This window comes from Canis aureus, chromosome 1, assembly GCF_053574225.1.
Source record: "Canis aureus isolate CA01 chromosome 1, VMU_Caureus_v.1.0, whole genome shotgun sequence".
Classification (NCBI taxonomy): Eukaryota; Metazoa; Chordata; class Mammalia; order Carnivora; family Canidae; genus Canis; species Canis aureus.
This window is the reverse complement of record NC_135611.1, coordinates 39,897,822-39,922,106: the sequence shown is the minus strand read 5'-3', so window position 1 is coordinate 39,922,106 and position 24,285 is coordinate 39,897,822. Positions and strand designations below refer to the sequence as shown.

Below are 24,285 nucleotides of genomic sequence, written 5' to 3'. Positions count from 1 at the left end.
ATAAAATAAGTAACTGGTAACTTAAGATTCAAATGGATTCGAAACAAAATGATGGGTAGCCTATGACTTCAATAATTTGGCTTAAGCTAGAGGTGGCGGCCCTTGATCCAGATCCTACTCTTGAACCACAGTAAAGGCCGGGATCTTTCTAACACATCCATTATATAAGATTTGGCATTAGGGCAAATGATTCAAGGAGGAATTAACATGTGATAAATCTCATTAAACAAGTGATGGAAATCCTCTCTTACTCCAATCTCCCTGAGGTTACTTCTAAAAGCAAAATAAAAACTGGTGATGAAAATCCAAATGCCAATCCTTACCCCAGATTACATTACAAATGTATTTACTTAGATACAATCAGCTAGCAGGGGAAATGTGGTACATCCTGTTTGGTATTCATGTATCGGGTTGGACAAATCAAATTGCCATTTTTATAAGTCAAAAGCTTAACTCCAGTTTCAATGACTCAACCTAATGAAAGAAACAACAGACCAGAATGTAACCAAAAGCTACCTTAAAATTTAAAAGTGTTAAAAAAAATAGGTTCCCTCAGATTATATAGTACCTGGCTATTTTGTCATTATTTATTTCTGTTCATGTGGCCCTGATATGTTCTAAGGAGGGTCTGCAGGCAGCAAACTCAACTTTCTGTAACTATACAGACTGGCAAAAATAGAGATGTGCCTGGTTAATCTGCTGGGTACAAAGAGCCACATCCCCAGTGACCTTGGGGCCTGCCACAAGAGTGCTCTCCACCATGACAGGCACAGAAGCCCATGCCCACACAGTCAGTGAGACCACCACCTCATAGCACAGCATGGCCCTAGGTAATTTCAGCACAATTAACTGTTTATTCTTCCCAAACAGTAATCCCAAAGTACAACATGATGAAAGATATCATATTGGACCCACCCCTGAACCCACTTACAGAATAACACCTTCTGAAACAGAAGATAAACTGATGATGTGTTTGGTAAAAGCATAGCTAAGTAAACATACTCTAGCTGTATTCAGCTTGTTCTGACAACACAAGCCTATCTGCTGCACTACATCAGCCTTTGCTAGCATGTTAATGACATGTACAAAAAAAAAAAGCACTTTCATGGGGGGTCAAGTATTTTAAGAGTAACAGTTAATGGAAAGGTAAAAGATCTAAACATAAAGTAATAGAAAGTGACATTCACTGGGTATTTACTTTGTGCCATTTAATTCTTGCAACACCTGTATGGGATAGATATTCTTGTGCCTGCTTTCCAGATAAGAAAGCAGAGGCTCAAATTGATGAAACAACTTTCCCACAGATGCGGAGCTAATAGGTGGTACAGCTATATCTGAACCTAAAGACTGCATTCAATTTAACCAGCTCCTTACCATAAGGACTCTGGGCAAAGGCAAGCACCTGGCTTTCCCAAGGGCAGAACCTCCTTCTGGGCTAACTTTGTTAACAGAGGATGATCTTTAGGCACTCTCAGCAAATATACGCCTCAAACTTTGGCTCCTGTCCCAGGGAGAAGCCTGGGGACGAGAGGGTGGTGTGGAATCAATGACAAGAAGTCCTCTAAACAATGCTTCTTGGTCAGCTTACATGCAGTTAGAACAAAATTCATCTTTCTCAAGAGACTGCACTATGCACCTTGTTCCAATGGACTGATTTTTGTCTCCTGGACTCAGCATAAGCTGCAGGTCTAAAGAATCATTACTTTTACCCTTCTAAAGAGAATTTTAATATGTTCCTGTCATTTTTAGTTTCAAAATCACCTTTACTGAAATTAAGAGTAGTATTTCTTCCTGTACCTTCCCAAATAAAAAAGAAATTTACAGAAAGTAAATTTCCATAAAAGTCTGAGTAATCATCTGAAGGCTTCAAGTATGCGTTAAAAGACAAGAATCAATAAAAGTTATTTTTAACATAGTTACATTTAGAAAGATTTAGAAAAGTGGTCATTATTCTGGTACATAGCATGGTATAAAGAATTGTTGATTATGTGTCCCAGGGATGCAGGGTATAAATGCCCTCTGGTAAATTATTGGTGGCCATATTTCTCTTTCTCCTGGCCATAATACAAGTCAAATGAGCAAAGCTCTTATGTTTAAGAAATAAAGAGCTGAAGCACACATCCAACCATCCCATGTTCAAGCCCAGCTAATATAACCATTAAAGCTTCAACGAGCAGAACCATCTTCTAGCCACAAATCAAAAGTTACCTTGCCAATCAGAATTCTATTAAAGCTGAAACTCTTAGTATATTAAGATTATGAAAAAAAAATTCTCTAGAAAAAGATTTACGAAGAAAAACTATAAACACCATTAAAAGCAAACAGTTTAGGGGCACCTGGGTGGCTGTCAGTTGAGTGTTTGACTCTTGATTTCAGCTTAGGTCATGATCTCAGGGTCATGAGACTGTGCCCTGCGTTGGGTTCCATGCTGGGTGTGGAGTCTGCTTAAGATTCTCTCTCTCTCTGCCCCTCCCCCTACTCCCTCTCAAAATAAATAAATAGACAGATAGATAGATAAACAAACAAACAAGCAAACAGTTTATCCAGAAATATAAGTTATTTTTATATGCTTGGAATCTACCTCTCTTAAATTTCCTTGTTAAAACCAATATAGGAGACAGTATAAGGAAGTCGACCATTTTCACAGAAAACCTTTCCTGTACCTATAATGCCAACTCTCATTTTGTGGTATATGTGAATCTTCACACAATTTATGCATCCAAAAAATATTCACTCAGAGTCAGCAAATACGAATATTGTGTTTTTTGTAATTGCTAGGAGTATCTATAAGTGGGAGAAAATTTTGTAAATTCATCATGCGTTATCATTAAAAAAATGTCTTCTTATGGGGTTAGATTTCCCCAAATGAGGAAGCTAAGATATTGATTTATATTTTCTTCTAACACCTTTGAAATATAAAAATAAAACTTTTCATAAATTTTAACTTACACACCTTGTCTAGAAGCTCACCCTAGTAAAGGAAACATATTCAAAATAAACACATCAAGATAGCCAATTAAAAAAAAAAAAATCTGGTTCAACTCATAATGCCAGACTCTAAAAAGAGCATCAATAAATGGACACCCCTTAAATGAGGACAGGTCAGTTTGTTGGTGAAGGCACACACCATGTGCACAACTCTGTTCTCCTGTCACATTATATATTAAGTGATTAAATCGTTAGCCTTTTCTTTGGCCATAATAGAAATCAAACCATTCACCGCAAGAACCATTTAATAAAGTAACTTTGTGGAATGCCTTCTTGGCTTTCTGCACATTATCTTTTAGGAAGTTCTAGTTTAGACCAAGGCTGTGGCAATTTCTCCTTTCAAAATATCAGACCTGAATCCTCCGGCTCTAACTAAGGCAGGTGAAACAACTCTGAAAAGCTAGTAAAACCTGTCTGGGCAGCAAGGGACAAGTTTACAGTTTACAATTTTAGGAAGTCCCAAAAAGATGTAATGGTCTTGCCTTATGTGAACCAAAACATTTCATAATATGGGAATATTTTAGTTGAGACCTTGGAAGTCCTCAATTAAGGAAACACTTAAAATAGTATTTTGAAAGAAGTCGAAGAAGTGACCACTTGACATTGTGTCTCTGTTGCCCAAAATCTGGGACATAATTCAACCCATGGCTCTCTGTTCTTCAAACCAGTTGGTGGCAAAATATATTCAGAGCTAGAAATGAAGACTATGAAGAGATGCACAGGTGGATGTAAGGTGTTACTATACCTCAGCTCTAACATTAGAGCATTCCTTGCATAAATCCTTCCCAGCTAAGTTTCCCCAAATGTAGAAGATCAATTATAAAATGATGGTTTGCGTTACAAAATAACTCGCTTCACAAAACATTTCACCATAGTTGCTTCATCCTAGAGAGGAGCTCCAGATACAGAAACCTAATTCCAATTTTTTTCTGGAACACATTTTGTATCAAGTGAAACACACAAATGGGACCAAAATAAATGTCTACAATGGACTCTGAGAGCTCCTCCAGCACCTTATTATCCTTGTTGTTGCTTTAATTTTTCTTTAACATCATATATTTTTAGAAATAACTTAAGCCACATCATAATTAAACAATTTACAGTTTGACATTTTTGGAACGATGTTTCACTGAAAGCATTTTCATTAATATTTAAGAACCAAACACAGATCACCAACTGTTACCTATGAATCTTGTAGGAACATAAAAAGTATGATTTAAGAAAACTTACCCCTGGAGTAAAAAAACTAAAAAACCCCAGGAGGATGGAGAGCAAATTTCACTAAACGTTTTTTTAACCAGGAGGTAAATTGAACCTCAAGGCATAAAGTTGAAAGCTTAAAATGAGAACCCTTACAACCTTCCCCCTGCAGGAGGCAAAGAAAAACAAAATTTGTCAAAATAAAATTAAAATAAATGTTCAGATATTTAACAAGGAGTCAAGTTAAGTGCTCAATCAGAAATTTTTAAAAAAAACTCTAACACTCACAACAGAAGTTTATTATTAATGAGAAACAGCAGTGAACACATTCTCCTCTGGCAAAAAGAAAGCTATTTTTCACTTCCCCTGGTAACTATCTTTAGTACTTTACATTCTTGGAAACCAGGAATGTGAATATGGATTTATTGTGAGGCAACACGCAATTATCTAATGTCAGTTATGGGGGTAGGACAGTCTATGAAATCAATGCAAATGAAATCCTAAAGCACGACAGGCATCAATATAGGCATTGAGGTCTCCTGACAAAGGGCTTGTGATCCCTGAAACTTTCATGGCCTGGACATTCCCGACTACGGCCAGTGAGCTATTTACATCTCAGTATGGAAAAGAATCAATAGAAAACTGAAAAGCCCTGGCCCTCGCACAAAAGATAATCAAAGTGCCTAACCCACAGCGGCTCGAGTAAGGACACAGTGGGAATTATCTGAAATTAATTACTCTGCTATCAGGCCAATGTAGCATAATTGAGAAGGACTATTTTGGATGGAGTTTCTTGCTGAGTCTCCATAAAAACATAGGACAGGCTAAGGTAGGGGTAAGAGGGGCGAGTGTCACATACATTAGGACTGCAATCAAGTTCAAGCCAATTTCAATGCCAACGGTGGTCAGCTATAGGAATGAACACCATGACTGGAAATGGGTGTGGGTTGTTTGCACAAAGCCAACTAGCAAAATATGCGGAATAAGTAACACCGCTTCAAAAAACTCCCATTGCTGAACGGTCTGTCTTCACCTACATCTCTAAGCAAAGAGTCACTTTGGAGCTTCTGGAAGATCGTACTGGAAATGGAGGGTGCATATGGTATTCCTGGCCCTTCATCCCACAAGAACAGGCTGAGTTTATTTTTGAGTCATTTATGAAGAAATGGTTTGCTAAGAAACTAATAAATGTCAGTGTGTATATGACATCTCAAGTCTGTGTGAGCACATGTTGGAGTGATTTTAACCTCTGCACTGCTGGGTAAACTGTTGGGGCAGGGTCTGTCTCTCCTGCTCCTTTACCTGTATAACTTGACGATCTAGCACTAAGCCTGATATACAGCAAGCACTTGGTAGATGTCTCCTCACTGAACAGAAATGCTCAAGGGAATGAATGTCCAACTTCTACAAAGTACCCATTTTACTCTGATAATTTATACCAAGCTAATGGTTCTGACTTACTGTCTGAAGGAGGTAATAACTAACAAACGAATACCTAATAATGCTTTCTGAGCAGCTCATTCAAAACTACTACAGTACTCAATTTATATTAACACTCTCTAAATGAGACAAACCTCTTTCCCTGCTGTCTGAGTGTGTGAGGTTTTTACGGCAGTCCTGTTTTTCTGACTGCATGGTCTTATAACCTCCCCCTTGACTCAAATGCTATTAATCAGGACAATGTATCGTGAGTTTGATACTAAAGGACCCACTATGGACAATTGGGTCTTTGTGTTCTCAAGTTGGGTTTGAATCACATCAGTTCTGAGTTACTGTATTTATTCTTCACAATTCTTTAGGTTCATGATTTACATTTATATTATGCTAGTCTTTAGAACTAGGGGATAAGAGACCCAAAAAGGCACATTGAAATCCATGAACACAGTTCTTTTGATTATCTCATAGTCCCAGCACAAAATGGTGGCTAGCATATGATACATTTATTATTATAAAGGAGAACATCTCAGTCTCTCACACAAAAGCAAACCAACCAGGGCTTTCAAATTAACAATCCCCTAGGGGTTTTTTTTGTTGCTGTTGTTGTTTGTTTTTATAGCTGAAATGGAAATCCGATGCTTGACTCAGGAAATGAAGGACAAGAAGATAGTGGGAGGCTTATATTTACTTTTGATAAGCCATCACCTGTTGTTTAGATGCAAAGAAGGTGTAAAGACAGAGGCTGTGATTGTAGGACATGAAACATGCTCTTTGAACAGCCAAGAAAGATGAGCATTTAAATACAACGTTGTCCACTAAATATTTCTTGAACATGCCATATGGGACGCCGGGGTGGCTCAGCGCTTGAGCATCTGCCTTCGGTTCAGGCGTGATTCCAGGATCTGGGATCGAGTCCCACATCGGGTTCCTTGTAGGGAGTCTCCTTCTCCCTCTGCCTGTCTCTCTGCATCTCTCTCTCTCTCTCTCTCTCTGTGTCTCATGAATAAATAAATAAAAATCTTAAAAAAAAAAGAACATGCCATATGAACTAGACACTGAGTTAGATACTCACTGGAGACACAAAGATAAGATGATAAGATAGCATGCCTTTCTTGCTCAAGAGCTCATGATTCCCAAGCAGGCTAAAATGTGTACAATTAATACTGATACTCCAGGATAACTGTCAGGTTTCATGTACAGAGCTAGTTTAACAGAGCCCAGAATAAGAAGTAATAAAATACACTTAAGGAGGCTGTAGGAAGTTTCAGAGGGGATGGCAGTTGGACTTTATCTTGAAGGACACCTAGAATTTTACCTTGAAAAATCTGGAAGCAGATTTAATGCATGAATTAAAGAAGAGTGTATGAAAATACAAAATATGTTCAGTAACATAGGCGGGGTCCAATGGGGTGGAATGGAGGCTATTAGGGGCGGGGGGTGGCAGAGGAGAGCACAGATATTGATTAAACCCAGATTGCAAAGTATCTTGAGTGTGCCAAAATGTTTGGTATTTATCTTACAGAACTGTAAAGACATCAGGCTTTTTGGAAACAGGAGATCCAAGAAAAAAGGTATGTTCTGGAGAGATGACTACCTGTCCACAGCATGGACAAAAGGAGACAAGAAGCTCAAGACACGGAGGTAGAGTTGCTTCCAGATTTTTTTTTTTAAGATTTTGTTTCTTTATTTCAGAGAGAGAAAGAGAAAGAAAGAGAGAGAGAAAGAGAGAGGGAGAAAAAACACACATGTGCACATGAGTGTGAGCAGGGGGAGAGGGAGAGGGAGAAGGAGACTCCCTTCCTGAGGAGAGATCCTGACTCAGGGCTCAATCCCAGGACTTGGGATCATGACCGGAGCCGAAGGCAGACACTTAACCAACTGAGCCACCCAGGTGCCCCTGTTCTAGATTTTAAGGAAGAAATAACCTAACAAATAAAACAACTACATAATAAATGAAAACAGATAACTCCCTCCATTCTCATTCCATGCAGCTGGATGATGGCATCAAAAAATATCTGCTTGAAACTTTCAAATCTAATTCCCACAATCCCTGTGGAACTCCTAAGAAAGCACTGTTTGGTCACATTAAAATAGCATGAAAAATAAAAGTCATCCAAATTGGAAAAGAAGTAAAATGGTCTCTGTTCACAGATGACACAATCTCCTATGAAGAAAACCCTGAAGATTCCACCACACAAAAACTATTAGAGAGAAGAAATGAATTCAGCAAAGTTGCAGGACACAAAATCAACATGTAAAAATCAGTTCCATTTTTATATCTTAGCAATGAACAATGTGAAAAAGAAAACAATTTCACTTATAATAGCTTCAAAAATGATAAAATATTTGGAAATAAACTTAACTAAGGAGGTAAGACATGTACACTGAAAATTACAAAACCCTGCTGAAAGAAATTAAAGAAGACATAAAGAAATAAAAAGATACCTATGTACATGGATTGAAAGAACTTTATATATATATATTTCTAAGATTTTATTTATTTATTCATGAGAGACAGAGAGAGAGAGAGAGAGGCAGAGACACAGGCAGAGGGAGAAGCAGGCTCCATGCAGGGAGCCTGACGTGGGACTCGATCCTCGGTCTCCAGGATCAGGCCCTGGGCTGAAGGCGGTGCTAAACCGCTGAACCACCTGGGCTGCCCAGAACTTTATATTATTAAGATGACAGTACTATCCAAATCAACTACAGATCCATTGCAATCCCTATCAAAATCTCACAGCATCTTTTGCAGAAATAGAAAAGCCCATCTTAAAATTCACATGAAATCTACAAAGGATTTGAATGGCTAAAACAAGCTGAAAAAGAAGAACCAAATTAGAGGCCTCACATGTCTTGATTTCAAAACTTACTACAAAGCTACATTAATCAAAACAGTGTAATACCTACAAAGGACAGACATATAAACCAATGGAATAAGAGAGCCCAGAAATAAAACCTAGCATATATGGTCAATTAATTCTTGAAAATTATGCCAAGAGCATTCAATGAGGACGGAACAGTCTTTTCAACAAATAGTTCTGGGAAAACAGGGTATCTATCTGCAAAAGAATGAAGTTGGAAGCATATGTTATATAGCATATATAAACATAAACTTACAATGGGTCAAAGACCTAAAATTATGAGCTGAAACTATAAAACTCTTAAAAAGAGGAGAAAATCCTTATGATATCAGATTAGGCTATGATTTCTTGGATATGACACCAAAAGCACAGGGAACAAAAGCAAATGTAAATTGGACTTCAAACTTAAAAAAAAAAAAAAACAACCCAAAACTTCTTTGTGTCAAAAGATATTATCAAGAAAGTAAAAAGGATACCCTAAAAATCAAAGAAACTATTTATAAATCAGGCATCTGATAAGGGGTTAATAGCCAGAATATACAAAGAACTCCTACAACTCAATAACCAAAAATAAAGCAACCCAATTCAAGAATGAACAAGGACTTGAATAGTGATATAAGGAAGATATATATTATTAGTCATTAGAGAAATGCAAAACAAAGTCACAATGAGACACCATTTTATACCCATTAGGATGGCTCTTAACAAAAAATGAGGAAATTACAAGTGTTGGTGAGAGTGAGTTTGACACTAAAGGACCCACTAAGGACAACTGGGTCTTTGTGTTCTCAAGTTGGGTTTGAATCACATCAGTCCTGAGTTACTGTATTTATTCTTTACAATTCTTTAGGTTCATGATTTACATTTATATTATGCTAGTCTTTAGAACCAGGGGATAAAATACCCAAAAAGGCACACTGCAATCCATGAACGCAGTTCTTTTGATTATCTCATAGTCTAAGCACAAAATGGTGGCTAGCATATGATACATTTATTAAGAGTAACATCTCAATCTCTCACACACATTCCCACATTGCTGTAAAAAATGTGCAATGATGCAGCCACACTGGAAAACAGAAGAATGGCTCCTTAAAAAAGTAAACATATAATTAACTTGTGATCTAGAAATTCTAATTCTAGATGCATACTGGAAATAATTGAAAGCAAGACTTAAACAGATATTCATATACAAATTTTTGCAGCAGCATTGTTTACAACAGTCAAAAGATAAAAACACCCAAATGTCAATCAACATAAATGGATACACAAAATGTGGTATATCCATTTGGTAGAATATTATTCATCCTTAAAAAGGAATAAAGTTCTGACATATGCTGCAAAAATAAAATATAATACTACAATATATATATAATGCTACATGTAATAAGCCAGAGAAGGACAAATATTGTATGGTTTTAATGTACATAAAGGACCTAGAATAGTCAAATTTCATAGAGCTTGAAAGTGGAATGGTGGCTTCCTGAACTTAAGGAAGGGGAGTTACTGTTTAATGGTTATGGAATTTCTGTTTTGGATGCTAAGAAAGTTCTGGAAGTGGATTTTGGTGATGATGGCACAGCAATGTGGATGTGCTTAATGCCACTGAACTGAATATTAACTGAACTTAAAAATGCTTATAAGATTAAATTTTAAGTTACATAGAATTTACCACAATTAAAAAAAAAAAAACAGGAATGAATAGCACTATTTTGACTGCAGATAAGTCTATCAAGTAAAGAAAACCAAGTAACGTGTCGGAAGAAACCCTTCTTTTCAGATCCAGGTAGGAGCTTAGTTATGGAAAGAAGTCCAAAGGCAGAAGTTGGCTAAAATCTACTTTGTAGTAGGAGCAGTCAAGATGCTCAGAGACAGCAAACTTACATTGCAGTTTGACGAGCCATCGAATGTTGGGTAAGAACCGTCTGGCCAGTCGGCAGGGTCCAAGGCTGCTGACTGCCGGTGCTGGGCCTCATACTCCTTGAGCTACAACAAGAGAAAATGAAAGATTGACGTGGGAATAATGGCCAGGGCTGCCTACCAGGCAGCAGAGAGAATGCTCTGGGCACCTTCTTCATGCCACTGTTGGGGACTCAGTGCCAGTCAAAGATGAGGTTCCCCAAACTGAAAGGAAGACACATGCCCTGTCCTGTAATTTTTCATCTACATCCAACTGACAGACACAACAGATTCTTCATAGTCTTTGTTCCAAAAAGAACCTTGATTTTTCCCTCAAAGGTCCTCCAGCCTCAACACTCATCTATTCCAGTTCACTTATAAATTCAAAAACAGAAACTGTCTATAGGTTGGCCTCTCTTTGTAGAAGACACAATGTGGTAGACCACAGACATTTTAGTGAAACAAAGGTGGTAGCTTGAAACTAAGAGTTCTAGACTGCTTCAAGTCACCTATTCAATGTTATCGCCTAACAAACATAATGGGCTTTATTGGGAACCCTCGTGAATGACAGGAAAATAAGAAGCTATCTGGAATATGTTCAGAGACATCTAAAGTTTGGTTTTAGAAACTAGGTTTCTACTCTCTGAAATAGACAAGTGAAACATTATAGGACATTGGTAAATTTAAGAGAACAGAAAGATCTTTTAGAATGGCAAATATAAGAAGTTCCAGGTGTGTTCTCATAAAACATGTAGAAATTTAGCTCTGCAACATAATACAATTAAGTTGCCATTGTATTAAAATTCTGTTATAAAGCAACTTTTAGATAGGAATTTAAGACACCGATTAAACCATGTTCCATAAATCAAGACACCAAAAGCCAGAAATGATCTGACCTAACAGGAGATGGTATGAAGATTGTTCTCAACCATTGGAGCTATGTGGAAATGGCAAAACCACCATGCTGACAATATCCCTTTAGGGAAAAGCAACTTTTCGAAGTACCACTTCTACCATAAAATTTTTTTCTGCACATAATGTATGACTGGAGACAGACTGGGGTAGGCAGACAGGATTGATTAATGTGTAAGAGCTTGGCTGCAGAACCAAGTATCAACCAGGAACCCTTGGGCAAATTACTTAACTCCTCTGTGCCTCATTTCCTCTACCTGGAAAACGGGGGTGATGATAAACTGTCTCATAGAACTTTTACCAGAGTTACATAAGATAACACAACAAAACTGCTTAGCACACTGTACCCATGCAACAGATGCCTTACAAGCATGGTATTACCACCAGCCTTGTGGTTTCAGATAAAAGAGAGCTCAAAGTTCACATCAACACCAGGTGTTTGAACTTTTGCTATTTGCTAATTTCATTTTAATCTTTCCAGTGCACTAGGGGCATTAACATTGTTCTAATCTTAATCGTACATTTAAGTTATGTATGAGAGGGCGGCCCCGGTGGCAGTGGCGCAGCAGTTTAGCGCCACCTGCAGCTGGGGGCATGGATCCTGGAGTCCCAGGATTGAGTTCCACCTCAGGCTCTCTGCATGGAGCCTGCTTCTCCCTCTGCCTGTGTCTCTGCCTCTCTCTCTGTGTGTCTCTATGAGTAAATAAAATATTTAAAAAATAAAAAATATAAATAAGTAAATAAATAAAGAAAGAAAGAAATAAAGTTATGTATGAGAATGCCTTGCCTTCCAAATATATTGGTTTCTGAAATGCTACATTCTCCCTGCATGACTGAAATAGCTGCCAGCTGAAAAACAGGGTTATCATTTGTTTTCTCTGAGTCTCTAGCATACTTTTATATTCAACCTTAGGCCCAACTCCTAGCAGTCACTAAATAAGCTTCATCTTCAATGAAAACAAAATAAATTCCTAATTAGTCAATCATAACAGATTTAATGTTTTTCTTCTTTTATCTGTCCATGTCCTTCATTTACTCTGGGGTCTAAGAATATGTGTGCTTCCTCAGAGAGAGATTCAAATTTGTGTTCTACCCAAATTTACTTTTTTTCTTAATTTTCTATTTTAAAAATTTTATGTTTTTTTTTAATTTTATGTTTTCAAGTTATAAAACAGGATCTCTAAAAAGAGGTTTAAGTGCATTTTACAGGGAAAAAAATCCAACCTAGTTATTATTTATATAATTACATTTTTATATTCTACTTTGCTTCTAAAGAAGCTTTTACTTAAATATAATTTCATGGAAGAAAGACAGTTGATGATTTCATTTGAGAACTTAGATCTTTTAAAGCAAATGTACAGCTTTAAAACAATGAGAAGTTTTAAAGTGTGTGTGTGTGTATGTGTGTGTGTGTGTGTGTGTGTGTGTCTCAGGAAGAAATACTCTTTCCACATCCTATTTTCTCTAGTCTCATAGTTTTCTCATACTTTTAAGTCTAGGACAGGATTCCTGGAGGGATGGCCATCCTTAGTAGGTTAATGCTTACTCTATTTTAAAGACCTTTGAATGAGATCCTAAAATGTTTCCCATTTATACAAGAAAAGAACATTTGTACTATATCTAATCTAAATCCCCTCCAGCTCCAAGTTAAAATCATTTCCTTTTATTTTGTCCTCAGTAGAGATTAAAACAAAATAAAACACTCTTCAGTATATCCTGAAGATATGTTGTTTAATAATCCTTCATATACTTGAAGATAGTGATTAAGTTCTTTTCTGTTTCTTCTCTGAGATTAAATCCTTTCCAATTTTCACCCATGGGCCTATTTAAAAAAAAAAAAAAATGACAATCATTTCATTGTTCTCCTATGGACTCTCTCCATGAGCCTCTCTAGTTGTCCAAATCTCTGTGATTAATGCACAGTAGCTGCTGTAAGGAAAACAATTTAATAATACACATAGGTTTCCAGTTCCTAATCATGTACTCTGCTATACCAGATGCTCAGACTCCGTTCACAAAACTGTTCACCAAGTGCCCAGTGACTGTGCATTTGGGCTACACCCTGCTCTGGAGAACTATCCATGGTTGACAGTTGTTTTCCAGAGATGCCTAGACAGCTGCCTCCTCCTCCTCAATCAGCTTTAAGCTTCTTTTTCTCTGGCAGGACAACTCTACAGTTCAATTCACCTTTCAGAGCTTCCTACTCCCTATGGGATCAGCCTAAGGCTAGATTTCTCCTTAAATTGCATCTCTGTCCAGCTTTTTCCTCTGGCTCTCCTGCTCCCTTCCCTCACTTAGCAGCAGTCAAGTCAGTGACAATCATCAAGTACCTTTAAAAAACTAAAACTAAAAAAAAACTTTAATTGACTTTATTTTGGACTTTCACACAGGTATGACCTTATGGAACTAGACATATATTTATCAGATGGATAAATATGTAATATTTAGTAATTAGATCAAGTTACATGAGTAGTCTTTTATATTCATAATTATATTTTAGGAAATATGATTATCAAATCACGGTCATAGATCCCCCTCAATTTCCTAGAGATAGTATTTCCCGTTAAAATGTCAAAGGACGTATTTTTCTACAACATAGCTTCATCACGACTCAGCACCGTCATACCAAAACTGTAGAGTTCTCTTTTAGCCAAAGCTTTATTTTTTTTTATTTTATTTTTTTTAGCCAAAGCTTTAAACCTGAGTTTATTCCCTACCCACCCATCCTCACTCATACGCCACAAAAATCACCCAGATAAATAACCTGTGGCTTTCAAGTATCTCACAGGTCTTCCAAACCTTGCAGAACTAGCCCAAGATCTAACTTACTTGCCTGAGCTTACCTGTCAAGAGCTATGTATGCTCTTAAAATTACCATTTGGAAATTGTGTTACATAGAATATCCCAATGACCTAAATCGCCCTAAACAATTTTTTTTTACTAATAAGCTTGACTTCCTTAAAGTACATGTAGTAAGTATCCATCATAAAACTATTAGAAAATGTGTGAAATGCCATTAGATTTGATGAAACTGTTCAGTTAACAAAATATAAAAATCTTAAGTTATGCTGTCTTTTTTTCAAGCTGTTGTCTTTTTAAATTACACACTCAAAGAAAATACAGAAAAAAAAAAAAGAAAAAAAAAAACAGAAAAAAAAAAAAAAAAGAAAATACAGAGGTGTTTTGTAAAGTTCATTCCCTTCAGATGCTTTTTTTTTTTTTTGCAGCTTATGGTAGTGTTTCACATATTAATTCCTTGTAGCCTTTTTCATTTTGATCTCTGTTTGTATCAATAACTGGGTTTTCAGGTGTGTGAATCATGGCTGTACACTTCCCAGAGGGAAAATACCCATCAATGAGATGAAATTCATATAAACAAAGCACAATGGACCAAATCATCTTTGACATCAGACAAAATTTTCTGCAATACAAGGATGTATTGAGGGATACTCCCAGCTCCAAGAGGCACACAGGCAGATTTCTCTCCTGCTACTGGGTTGTCCTGTCAGGAGTAAAGTTCAGATGTTCTACCCGTGGATCTTTAAGTATCTGATTGACAGCAGGAAAACATACACCTGATGTTCTGAAGGACATTCTCAGCATGATCATTATAGGAGGTCCAAGTCTTAAGAGTGTATGTATGTATGTGTGTGTGTGTGTGTGTACATACATACATGATTCAATAAAATCATATATATATGATTCAATAAAATACAGTAATCCATTAGCCTTGGAACAAATTATCCTTAATAAATGTTTTAAAATACAAAGGCCTATGTCCTTTAGAAAATTCGTTTTACCATGAAGTAGAGAAAAGAAAGACATAAATCTTAAGTATAAATGAAGTTGGAGGAAACTACAAATATTTGCAAATACATATCTTCTTTAAAAAGTGCTTCTTTTCATTAAATCATAATGTTTATAATGTGAATAGCTGTTCATTATTTATTCATGAGAGACACAGAGAGGAGTGAGAGAGAGATGACACAGGCAGGGGGAGAAGCAGGCTCCATGCAGGGAGCCTGAGATGGAACTCGATCCCAGGTCTCCAGGATCAGGCCCTGGGCTGAAGGCGGTGCTAAACCGCTGAACCATCCAGGCTTCCCGAGACCACTTTGTTGAATACTGTGAAAAGGGACTTTAAATCTACCTGCTGGGGGCAGCCCGAGTGTGTGTGTGTGTGTGTGTGTGTGTGTGTGCGCGCGTGTGTATGTGTGTGTGTGTGTGTGTATTCAAGTAAATTTAGATCCCTGAGCTGGTCAAAAAAGGGGAAGATCCTTTCCACAGACTGTTTTCTGCTCTAAATAACATTTTTCATGAAGTGTTTTGTCTCTGGCCAAAGAAACAGCCCATCTAGGCACTAGTAGCTGAAGATGTAGGCTGCCCTGCCAAGAACAGGCCAAAAGGCTTCCCTGCCACTTCATCATCTGCCAAAGGACACCCATATTTGTGTGTAGAATCTAGTAGAGTTTAGAGAATGTAATCAATTTTGTTCTTCAATCTGTGTTTCTGAATTGCCTTACAGAAAATATTCTTGATCTCTTGATGAGCTCTGTCCTAAAACTAGGCAAGGCAGCCCCACTGGGAATAGACAGATTGCACTATTAAAGCCTCCACCCAAATGCACACACGGCTGTGCCACCTTCTTGTGGAGTTAACTTCTAATTTCCTTTCTGTATGAATAATGGCTAGCTGTAAAAATGACCAACTCAGAAGGAGCTTCAAGCTAATTTTTTTTCTCCCCAGCTTTGAAAATATTCCTTTCTTTTCAATTATAGGAACGTGCTACCACCTAAAACTATGTTAAGGCCACTTCTCATATTTTCTTCTGTTTCATGAAAACTGGGTTAGGTACATCACATGCAATTCTCTTCCCAAACACAAGTATAGTCAGATGACTGTAGACTTCTTTTGCATTCTGATCTTCATTTGTGCTTTTTAAAAAAGCAGTGCAGCAGCATGCATCGCTCCCCAGAAGGTAAGTACACATCTTGCCTACCACAGTAAAACTAAATACATGTCCATGTTCCTCACATGTATTTTATAGGCATTCAGCTGGACTTCTCCCAAAATGCTAAGCCATGTTCAAGAAATGGAACTGGAGAGAAAATGTATGGTGGGCTTTTCGTCTCTGCTGGCAGCTGGGCCAGGTGGCCAAAGGTGTGATGGAGCAGGGAGACCAGGTTGAGAGAGAAGGTGGATCAGCAACAAGGACAGGAGGCTGCCACCTGTCATCTGCTCCATGGCTGGCCCAGCACTACTTTGGTCCACCAGAGACACTGCGGGCCAAGATGATTTCTATTCCTTCAAGTTGACAGAGCAAGAGAAGTGGGTAGATGGGCATCTGGAGATGGCCTTGGCCCTCAGGCCTCCAACTAAACCCAGTCCCATCTCTCACTCCCATCAAGTGCTTTATTCCTCTCAGGTTGTCTCAAGAATAAATTAAACTTTTTGCTCCTTAAACTACTCTAAACTAGGTTTAGAGTCAGGTATATGAAACTAAATTGAATGTGCTTGTTGTCATGGTTTCAAGGTTTCAGATCTTTAAGATTCTATTTAATGGTAAAGTCATAACTCATTCAATGATTCCTTAGGGACTTTAGAGTTTTCACTTGTTTCTAAACCAGCCTGATTTATGACTCATCTACACAGAACCAAACCAGCTATTCTAAGTGGAAACCCAAGAATCCATCAGGCAGTTTGTTGGGCAACAACCAAGCAGGAAATCTCTTAATAATTGCTATCTCTCCATCATAAACGCTATACCAGTGCCCTAAGGGTTAATTAGGCTTCTTTTAGTAATTGATTTAACTGAGAGCAAGAAATATGACTCGCTATGATGAATACCTACTTAGAAAGGAAAGTAAGCAAAATTTTAAGGTATACCTAAAGCTTAAATTTTAAATTATTCAAAGTGTAGTCTGTGACAGCATTTTATAGAACTGATGTTTACAATGGTTGTACTATAAGTTTAACTTTTTTATTTGATAATTTTTATCATTATTATATTCTTATAAATCTTTTTACAAGGCTTGTGTATTTTGCAATGGCATTCAGAGAGTCATTTTCCTCATTAACATGGTCCACAGCTCAAAAATATTTGCCGTTCATTCATTCGGTAGTCACTGAATACGGAATTTAAAACTCACAACATGGAAAGCTTATATTAAGTAAATAGAATGGAATCAGTATTTTATCTGATAACATAGGTATTCAATGACCACTAAAGTATCATCAAAATACTACTTTAAATAATATGTTCCTGGGCAGCCCCAGTGGCTCAGCAGTTTAGTGCCGCCTTCAGTCCAGGGCATGATCCTGGAGACCCAGGATCGAGACCCCATGTTGGGCTCCCTGCATGGAGCCTGCTTCTCCCTCTGCCTGTGTCTCTGCCTCTCTCTTTCTCTCTCTCTCATGAATAAATAAAATCTTAAATAAACAAACAAACAAATAAAATGTTTCTATACGCCTTGAGGTCCCCATTTTAGTCCACAAGAGCAAATTACCATAGACCGGATGGCTTATAAACAACAGAGATTCCACAGTTCTGGAGGCTGGGAAGTCCAAGATCAAGGAGCTGGCAAGATTTAGTGTGTGGTGAGGACCTGCTTCTGGTTCACTGACTGCCATCTTCTCATGGTGAGTCCTCAGTGGCAGAAGGGGTGTGGGAGCTCCCTGGGGCCTCTTTTACAAGCTCACTTATTCCATTTGCGAGGGTTCCACCTTTAGAACCTAAGCATCTCCAAAGGCCTTACCTCCAAGTAACACTGCATTGGGCATTAGAATTTAATACATGGATTGGGGCAGGGGGGACACAAACAATCTATGGCGACTCTCCAAACATTTTTCCATGTAAGAGGGTCAAGTGCTCACAAATGTAAACCAAGTAACCATGCACTTACCCTTGCAAGTGCTTCTTCAATAGTGATCATCTTCTCCTTGACCATCATCATCAGCTGAATCCGTTCCTCATCACTCATTGTTATCTCACTTGCAACATAGCCCACATCTTCTCCTAGAGATTGAAGACAAAAGACAGGAGTGAAAAAAAGGAAGATAAAACAGAATGCTAATCCTCAAAGGTCATCATTCAGGACTAGAGAAGGAGATAGTTCAGGGGCAATGTTCAGCATCGCACGTTACCGATGAAGCAACAGGAGCAGTAATGGGTTGTTTTTCAGGAAGCCAAAGATCCCATCTTATTGAGAAATAGGTTCTGAGAACATACGGATGTTACCATAGAAACAAATCCTTCAAAATGATCAGAGCCTTTGTGATGGAGGGTCTAGTGGAAGAGTTTTGGAAGAAAGCTGACAGGAAATCTGATACTTCAGACTAATTTAAAGACCCACCTAGAGCAGACAAGCATTCCAAGGCTCCTTCGGCTGATGGTCTTCTGTGTCCTTCTATTTCAAATATGAACAAGAAAAAAATCTTTTTCAGGAGTGGGAGGGACCCCTTTTTCAAAACACAGAACTTTAAGGTCACAGAGTCACCTGCAGAACAAGACCTGGAGGCTGGTGAGATCCTAGATACCTAAGAAGCTGTTTGGTGTTCCTTAGAGTATATGTGCAAATAAACAAAATGATAGGTAAGAAGCATTTAGAGTTCATTGGAAGGAAGGAAAGTTTTGGCATATATACATTGGGAAGTTCTGGCATATATACACATACGCCATATTTGAAGATATATGCCATATATGCTGTGTGTGTGTGTTTATATATATATATATATATATATATATATATATATATACACACATATATCTGAAAGTTCTGCCATAAATAGGTATCCGAACTATGAGGGGAACTCAAATTCCTATTCAAAAATGAAGGCAGCTGGGGGTGCCTGGGCAACTGACTGGGGGCTCAGTCAGTTAAGTGTCCAACTCTTGGTTTTGGCTCAGGTCACCATCTCAGGGTCATGAGATCAAGCTCCGTGTCAGGCTCTGGGCTGGGCATGGAACCTGCTTAAGATTCTCTCTCTCCCTCTGTCCCTCCCCCTTTTCCTCTAAAAACAAAACAAAACTTAAGGCAACCAGAACTGCTGAGGAAAAGAGAATTCCCCTACTAGGATCCTTCAAAAATGCTTTCCAGCAGAGCAAACAGATTGCCGTTGTCTGTAATATATGTGAGCCACATTCACCTGTGTGCCTTTGGTGAGCACATAGGGAAGGATACGTCCACGGAAGTGGACTGTCATGCACAGACTGGGAATCAACCCACATTCTTGTTCCTCATCTTTCTCCTGCCCTATCTTTCTCATACATACTTTACCAGCGTCGGTGTCACTAGGATGCTTGGCCATGGCTACATCTGCCCTTGGTGCCGAAGGACAGCAAAAGAGTCTGGCTGCAGACTTGTAGGAACCCACTGAAGTCAGGGCCTACGCTAGAATTCATATTCCCCTGTGTTTCCCTATCTCATTTCCATTCTATAATCAATCAGTCCAGAAATAAGACTCAAGTTTCCTTCGCCACTCATCTACTTGTCTGGGAAGAATAATAGTGTGTGCTGGGTGAGGAGACAAGCCTGCTGGTTTGATTCATTTTACTATCTGCGTCACCTCTGAGGGTGGAGGGAGCGATGGGGAGCTGGTTGGGTTTAAAAAAAAAAAAAATCCACATGAGTCAGTTAACTGTTGGCTTCTTCCCTCCATCCCTTTCTCTCTTTCTTCTTCCCTTTCTTTCTAATATTTAGAAAGACTTTGTTAGGATCCAAGATTTTCTTTGAATCACAAGTGCTCTTGGCTGTGTACCAAAAGGAAAAAACTGGGAATGCTTAAGAATCATAACTTTAAACCAGGACAACTGAAATAACCCCAGTGAACGTTGCTGGGGTCCCAGCACGCACACTCTCCTTGTCCACGTTTCTCATTTCCACATGTATGAATAACAGGAGAAGCATTCTGAACAGGATAGGACACTACAATTTTGTGAAAGAAAACAAACAGCGTCACTGGTGAGCGACTAAAAATCTTCATCTCGTGATAACCTCATTCAGCTGGATTGGAATCGAGAAGTAGCTTTGTTGCTGTTTCCTCTCTGAATACTGGGGAAACATAAATTACATAACTAGGCCTCGAAGGGATGACATATTTACTTACTATATAAACAACAACAAAGACCCAGCCAAAAGAAGGGCAGGACTCCCTGCACAAAGCAGCCCGGGCAAATTCCCATGATGTCAGACCATTAGACAGAGTCTCCAGGGGCAACAGCCTGTAACTGTCCCTGCCACAGAAAAGCATCAAAAGTTCAGAAGATTGCAAAGGCCCCAAGTGGCGGGACAGGGGGATGAGTCCAAAACTAACAAATGCTATGACTTCCTAGACCCTTTTAGGATAGATCTTGGCGAGTAACAACCTTTCTGAGGTTGGTGTGACTGAGAAAACAAAAGATTGGGTCTTTGCCGTCAGATCTATGAAAAAGGAGGACCTGCCAACTCTCCTCATTGGGTTTTCTTTGATTAAAAAACAAAACAAAACAAAAACAAATAACACCACTGGGATGAAGTCTTAAAGTCATGATAGGAATGCCAGGAGATTCGACTGGCTGCCTTCGGCGGGATTAGTGGCACAGGCTTCTCAACACTGAGAGCTAAAGGAGCCTACTGTCTGCCAGCTGTGTCACAGTACCTTTGGACGTCTGTCTCATTATTCCTTTCTGGTTCTTTCGGAAGTTCTGCCAGAAGTACTTATTTTTCTTCTTCCAATCTCCTTTTCCTTTAAAAATGAAAGGAAAAAAAAAAAAAGAAAGGCACAAGCAATAAATTCATTAATAACAAAAGTAGCCTCTTCTTTACAATTCAAAGCTTCTAAGGATACTTTGATTTCACAAAAAAAGTTTTCTTCTTTCTGTTTGTGAAAGACTTGGAAATAGCCTAAAAAGTCATTTAAAAGAAATGCAAATTTCCTAGCAGCCAGTAAGGGTGCAGTGGGGGTTAAGATGAGAAATAAACATCAAAAAAGGCAAAACACACAATCGTCTATTCGCTTTGATGTTGTTTGACTGCTACGTCTAATTTGGCCTCGTCTAGTCTTGCGGTGGCCTCGCCCCCTCTGGTCTCAGCCGCAATTATTCCAACGAAACCACGGATAGGATACTTTGAGAAGCGAACTTTGTTTTGTCGTTACCCCTGTGGCTGACCTCCCCTTGATTGCCTGCTGTCGTGCCAGGTTTAAAGAAGGTGACGGAATGGCTGGTGTGTCCTGGGTGTACCAGCCAGCCGACGGAGCCAGCCCAGGAGCTGTTTCCCTAGGGTGTCGGGCTTGCTCAGGGACAGCTTTAGCACAGGCAGGGTGCAGAGAGGGCATGCCCACCTCTCCGGCATTCGGGCTACTTGGTGAGCCACTACCTGCAGCTTACACAGGTATGATGATAAGGAAAGCAGACTGCTAGCCTGCTGTGACATCTCCCAAGTGAGCCCCCTTGTCTCTCCCATCACCCTCCCTCCCCCGACTGTTCAGGGGACAGTCTGTTTCACTTGTCTTCGGGTGAAAACAAGCTCACTGCCATAGCTAGACACCTGTAGTGTCTGCTAGGGTTCTGATCATCGCTGACATCTAATGCCTTCTAAAAGGCAAAAAGAAGGGAAGAGAGGAAGTAAAATAAAAGAATCGAGTAGCCCTTTATTTAAAAATGAAACGCAGCAGCAGCTCTCATGTAGACGTGGCACACTCAAAGCAGCAGCTTTGTCACTGTCACCATTTGGTGTCTGGTTGCTCTGTGGCCACTGGAAAACAGGACCCAGGAGTGTAAGGCACTGTTGGGTTTGCACAGTCTAGACTGGTGGTGCCAGGCAATGCGGCACAACACAGACGCGTGGAGACTCCTGTCCACGGGGCTCCCAGGCTCAAAAAGGCACCATGTGTCAAAACAAGATGCCCTCATTTAAGTGCTGACAAGCCCCGGAGCTCTGGAATAAGGCCCACCCCAGCTTCGCTGAGACTTCCTATGTACTCAGAATCTTGCAGGGGAGTGTGAGGGCACCTACTGCTTTTCAGCTAAACACAGCAGCAAATAGCCATAAGAAGGGAAAGCAGAAGTAGGATTATCACTTACTCCACCTTTCTCTTGGATAATTGCAACATATTTCTTTTGCTGGAAGCTATACTCCTCACTTTCCTCTATTTTAACGTTTCTGAAATGGAGGTGCTAACTAAAAAATAAATAGTAGCGAACATTCATTGGGCACTTACCATGCCCAGGCACCTTGCTATCTAATGGCTTATCTCACTTAATACATGCAACGAACAGGATGCGTTATTGTTCCCATTTAGTGGATGACAAAACTGAGGCTTTGGAGGCAAATGACTTGCCCAAAGCCATAACCACTGAGTTGGAATCCTGATTCAAATCCAAATCAAAACCTGGTTTGAGCACTTATGCTCCTAATCCCCAAACCTTGCCCAACTGCCAGACATGAACAGAAAAGATGTCACTAAATCAAGGCGGGATTTTGTAATCAAGGAAACGTGAAATATATAACACTTTAATTGTGCAGTCTTTGATTCAAAAGTTCCAAATCAAAGGATTTATCCTAAGGCCATGATCAGAGAAAGGCTCAAGGATTTCTAGGATAGCATCAATTCTCTGAGAGCAAAAAATTAGAAACAAATGTCCAGCAAAAGAAGAGGCAGTTGATTAAATTGTGGCCCATCCAATATGATGGAATATTATAGACTTAAAAATTTTTACTGTAATCAATGTGGGAAAATGCTCAGCACACATTCTATTGAAAAAATTTATAAAATAATATGCAGAGTATGATCCCAACTGTTTTTTAAAAAAGAGCCACATAAATACACGTGGGAAAAAAAAGAGAGGAGAGGTAGGTATCAAAATCTTAACAGTGTTTCTTTCTGGGTGCAAAGATTCTTTGTGGTTTTTGTCTTTTTCACAACTTATATGTTCTATAAAGCATTAAGATAATTTTAAGGCATTAAACCAAGAAAAGGAGTACTAACCTACAGAGCCGTCCTCTGAGTTGGACTTAGGAAGAGTGTTCCTAGAAAAGAAAAACAAGTGTGATTACCAGGGAAGCCTTGCCTTTGTGGGAGGACAAAAACTCCCAACTAGTCTGACCTGGCATCAATACCACTTAGCAGAGCCAGGGAGATTCTGATAGGGTATTTACCACTGGCCTTATCTAGCCAGCTGCTGCCTTTCTAGAAATATACTCATGAACCATTTGTCAGTATTTACTGAAGACTCACTCCAGGGTAAGACCTCCATTAAATGAGGGTAACAAATTTCACTGGATGATCACCGGATGATCCACTTCTGCGAACTATTAACCACATGTGAAGTTATTGCCATCGAAAAGTCTCTTGTGTAAGTGGGAAAGAGCAGATAAGAATAGAGACCCAGCACCACAAATGCCAGCCACTGAGGTCAGCAGGTGAGTATAGTGGTTAGCTGCAGAAGTGTAGGAAATAAGATGCTCCAAATTGAGGGGGCAGGTGGTATGCAGCTCCTGCAGTGGATTGCTGACAATCCACAGGCATGCTATCTGCCTTGCTAGAGCTACCTATATACAAAGAGAAGCCAGGAAATCTGCTTTTTAAAAAACAAACAAACAAACAACAACAACAACAAAAAAACAAAAGAAAAATAGCTCCACATTTGTAAGTAATGGCAAATAATTCAATGTTTTTTTAAAATGTGTCCAAGTTAATCAATGCATGTCTGGGCACCAAATTTGGCCATACCCTACCCTATTCTGGCTGCTAGTTTGTGACAAATACAGACAAATCCAAATAACTTGAAACACGAACACAACCCAAAACCAAATTAATTAAATGTTTCCCTAGAAAACACAAAGACAAACACCAACTTCAGGTAAGAAGGAAAGAAAACAAAGAAAGTCAAAACTCTCAAAATGGTCAGAGTAGAGGTGGAGCACAGTCTTTCACTGGGTCGATCCAAAGCCTAGAGGCTAAGTTGGGTGTCCACTGCTGACAAGGAAAACCGGGAAGAAGGAATCTGCTT

General features: G+C 39.0%; 1 protein-coding gene and 1 pseudogene across 6 annotated transcripts in view; both read right to left on the bottom strand.

Moving 5' to 3' along the window:
* SASH1 (SAM and SH3 domain containing 1) overlaps window positions 1–24,285 on the bottom strand; it is a 314,852-nt gene that overhangs the window by 54,782 nt on the left and 235,785 nt on the right. For 3 of the 6 annotated variants that reach the window (XM_077896440.1, XM_077896438.1, XM_077896434.1), the window contains exons 5-9: window positions 23,262–23,302; window positions 20,931–21,017; window positions 18,647–18,700; window positions 18,197–18,309; window positions 10,368–10,469 (exon numbers count right to left, since the gene is read on the bottom strand). In XM_077896440.1, the coding sequence (XP_077752566.1) occupies window positions 10,368–10,469; window positions 18,197–18,309; window positions 18,647–18,700; window positions 20,931–21,017; window positions 23,262–23,302 (397 nt within the window). The remainder of the gene's footprint in view (window positions 1–10,367; window positions 10,470–18,196; window positions 18,310–18,646; window positions 18,701–20,930; window positions 21,018–23,261; window positions 23,303–24,285) is intronic. The other 3 variants (XM_077896436.1, XM_077896435.1, XM_077896441.1) reach the window with 3 other exon arrangements.
* LOC144294210 (lanosterol 14-alpha demethylase pseudogene) lies at window positions 14,784–16,589 on the bottom strand (annotated as a pseudogene).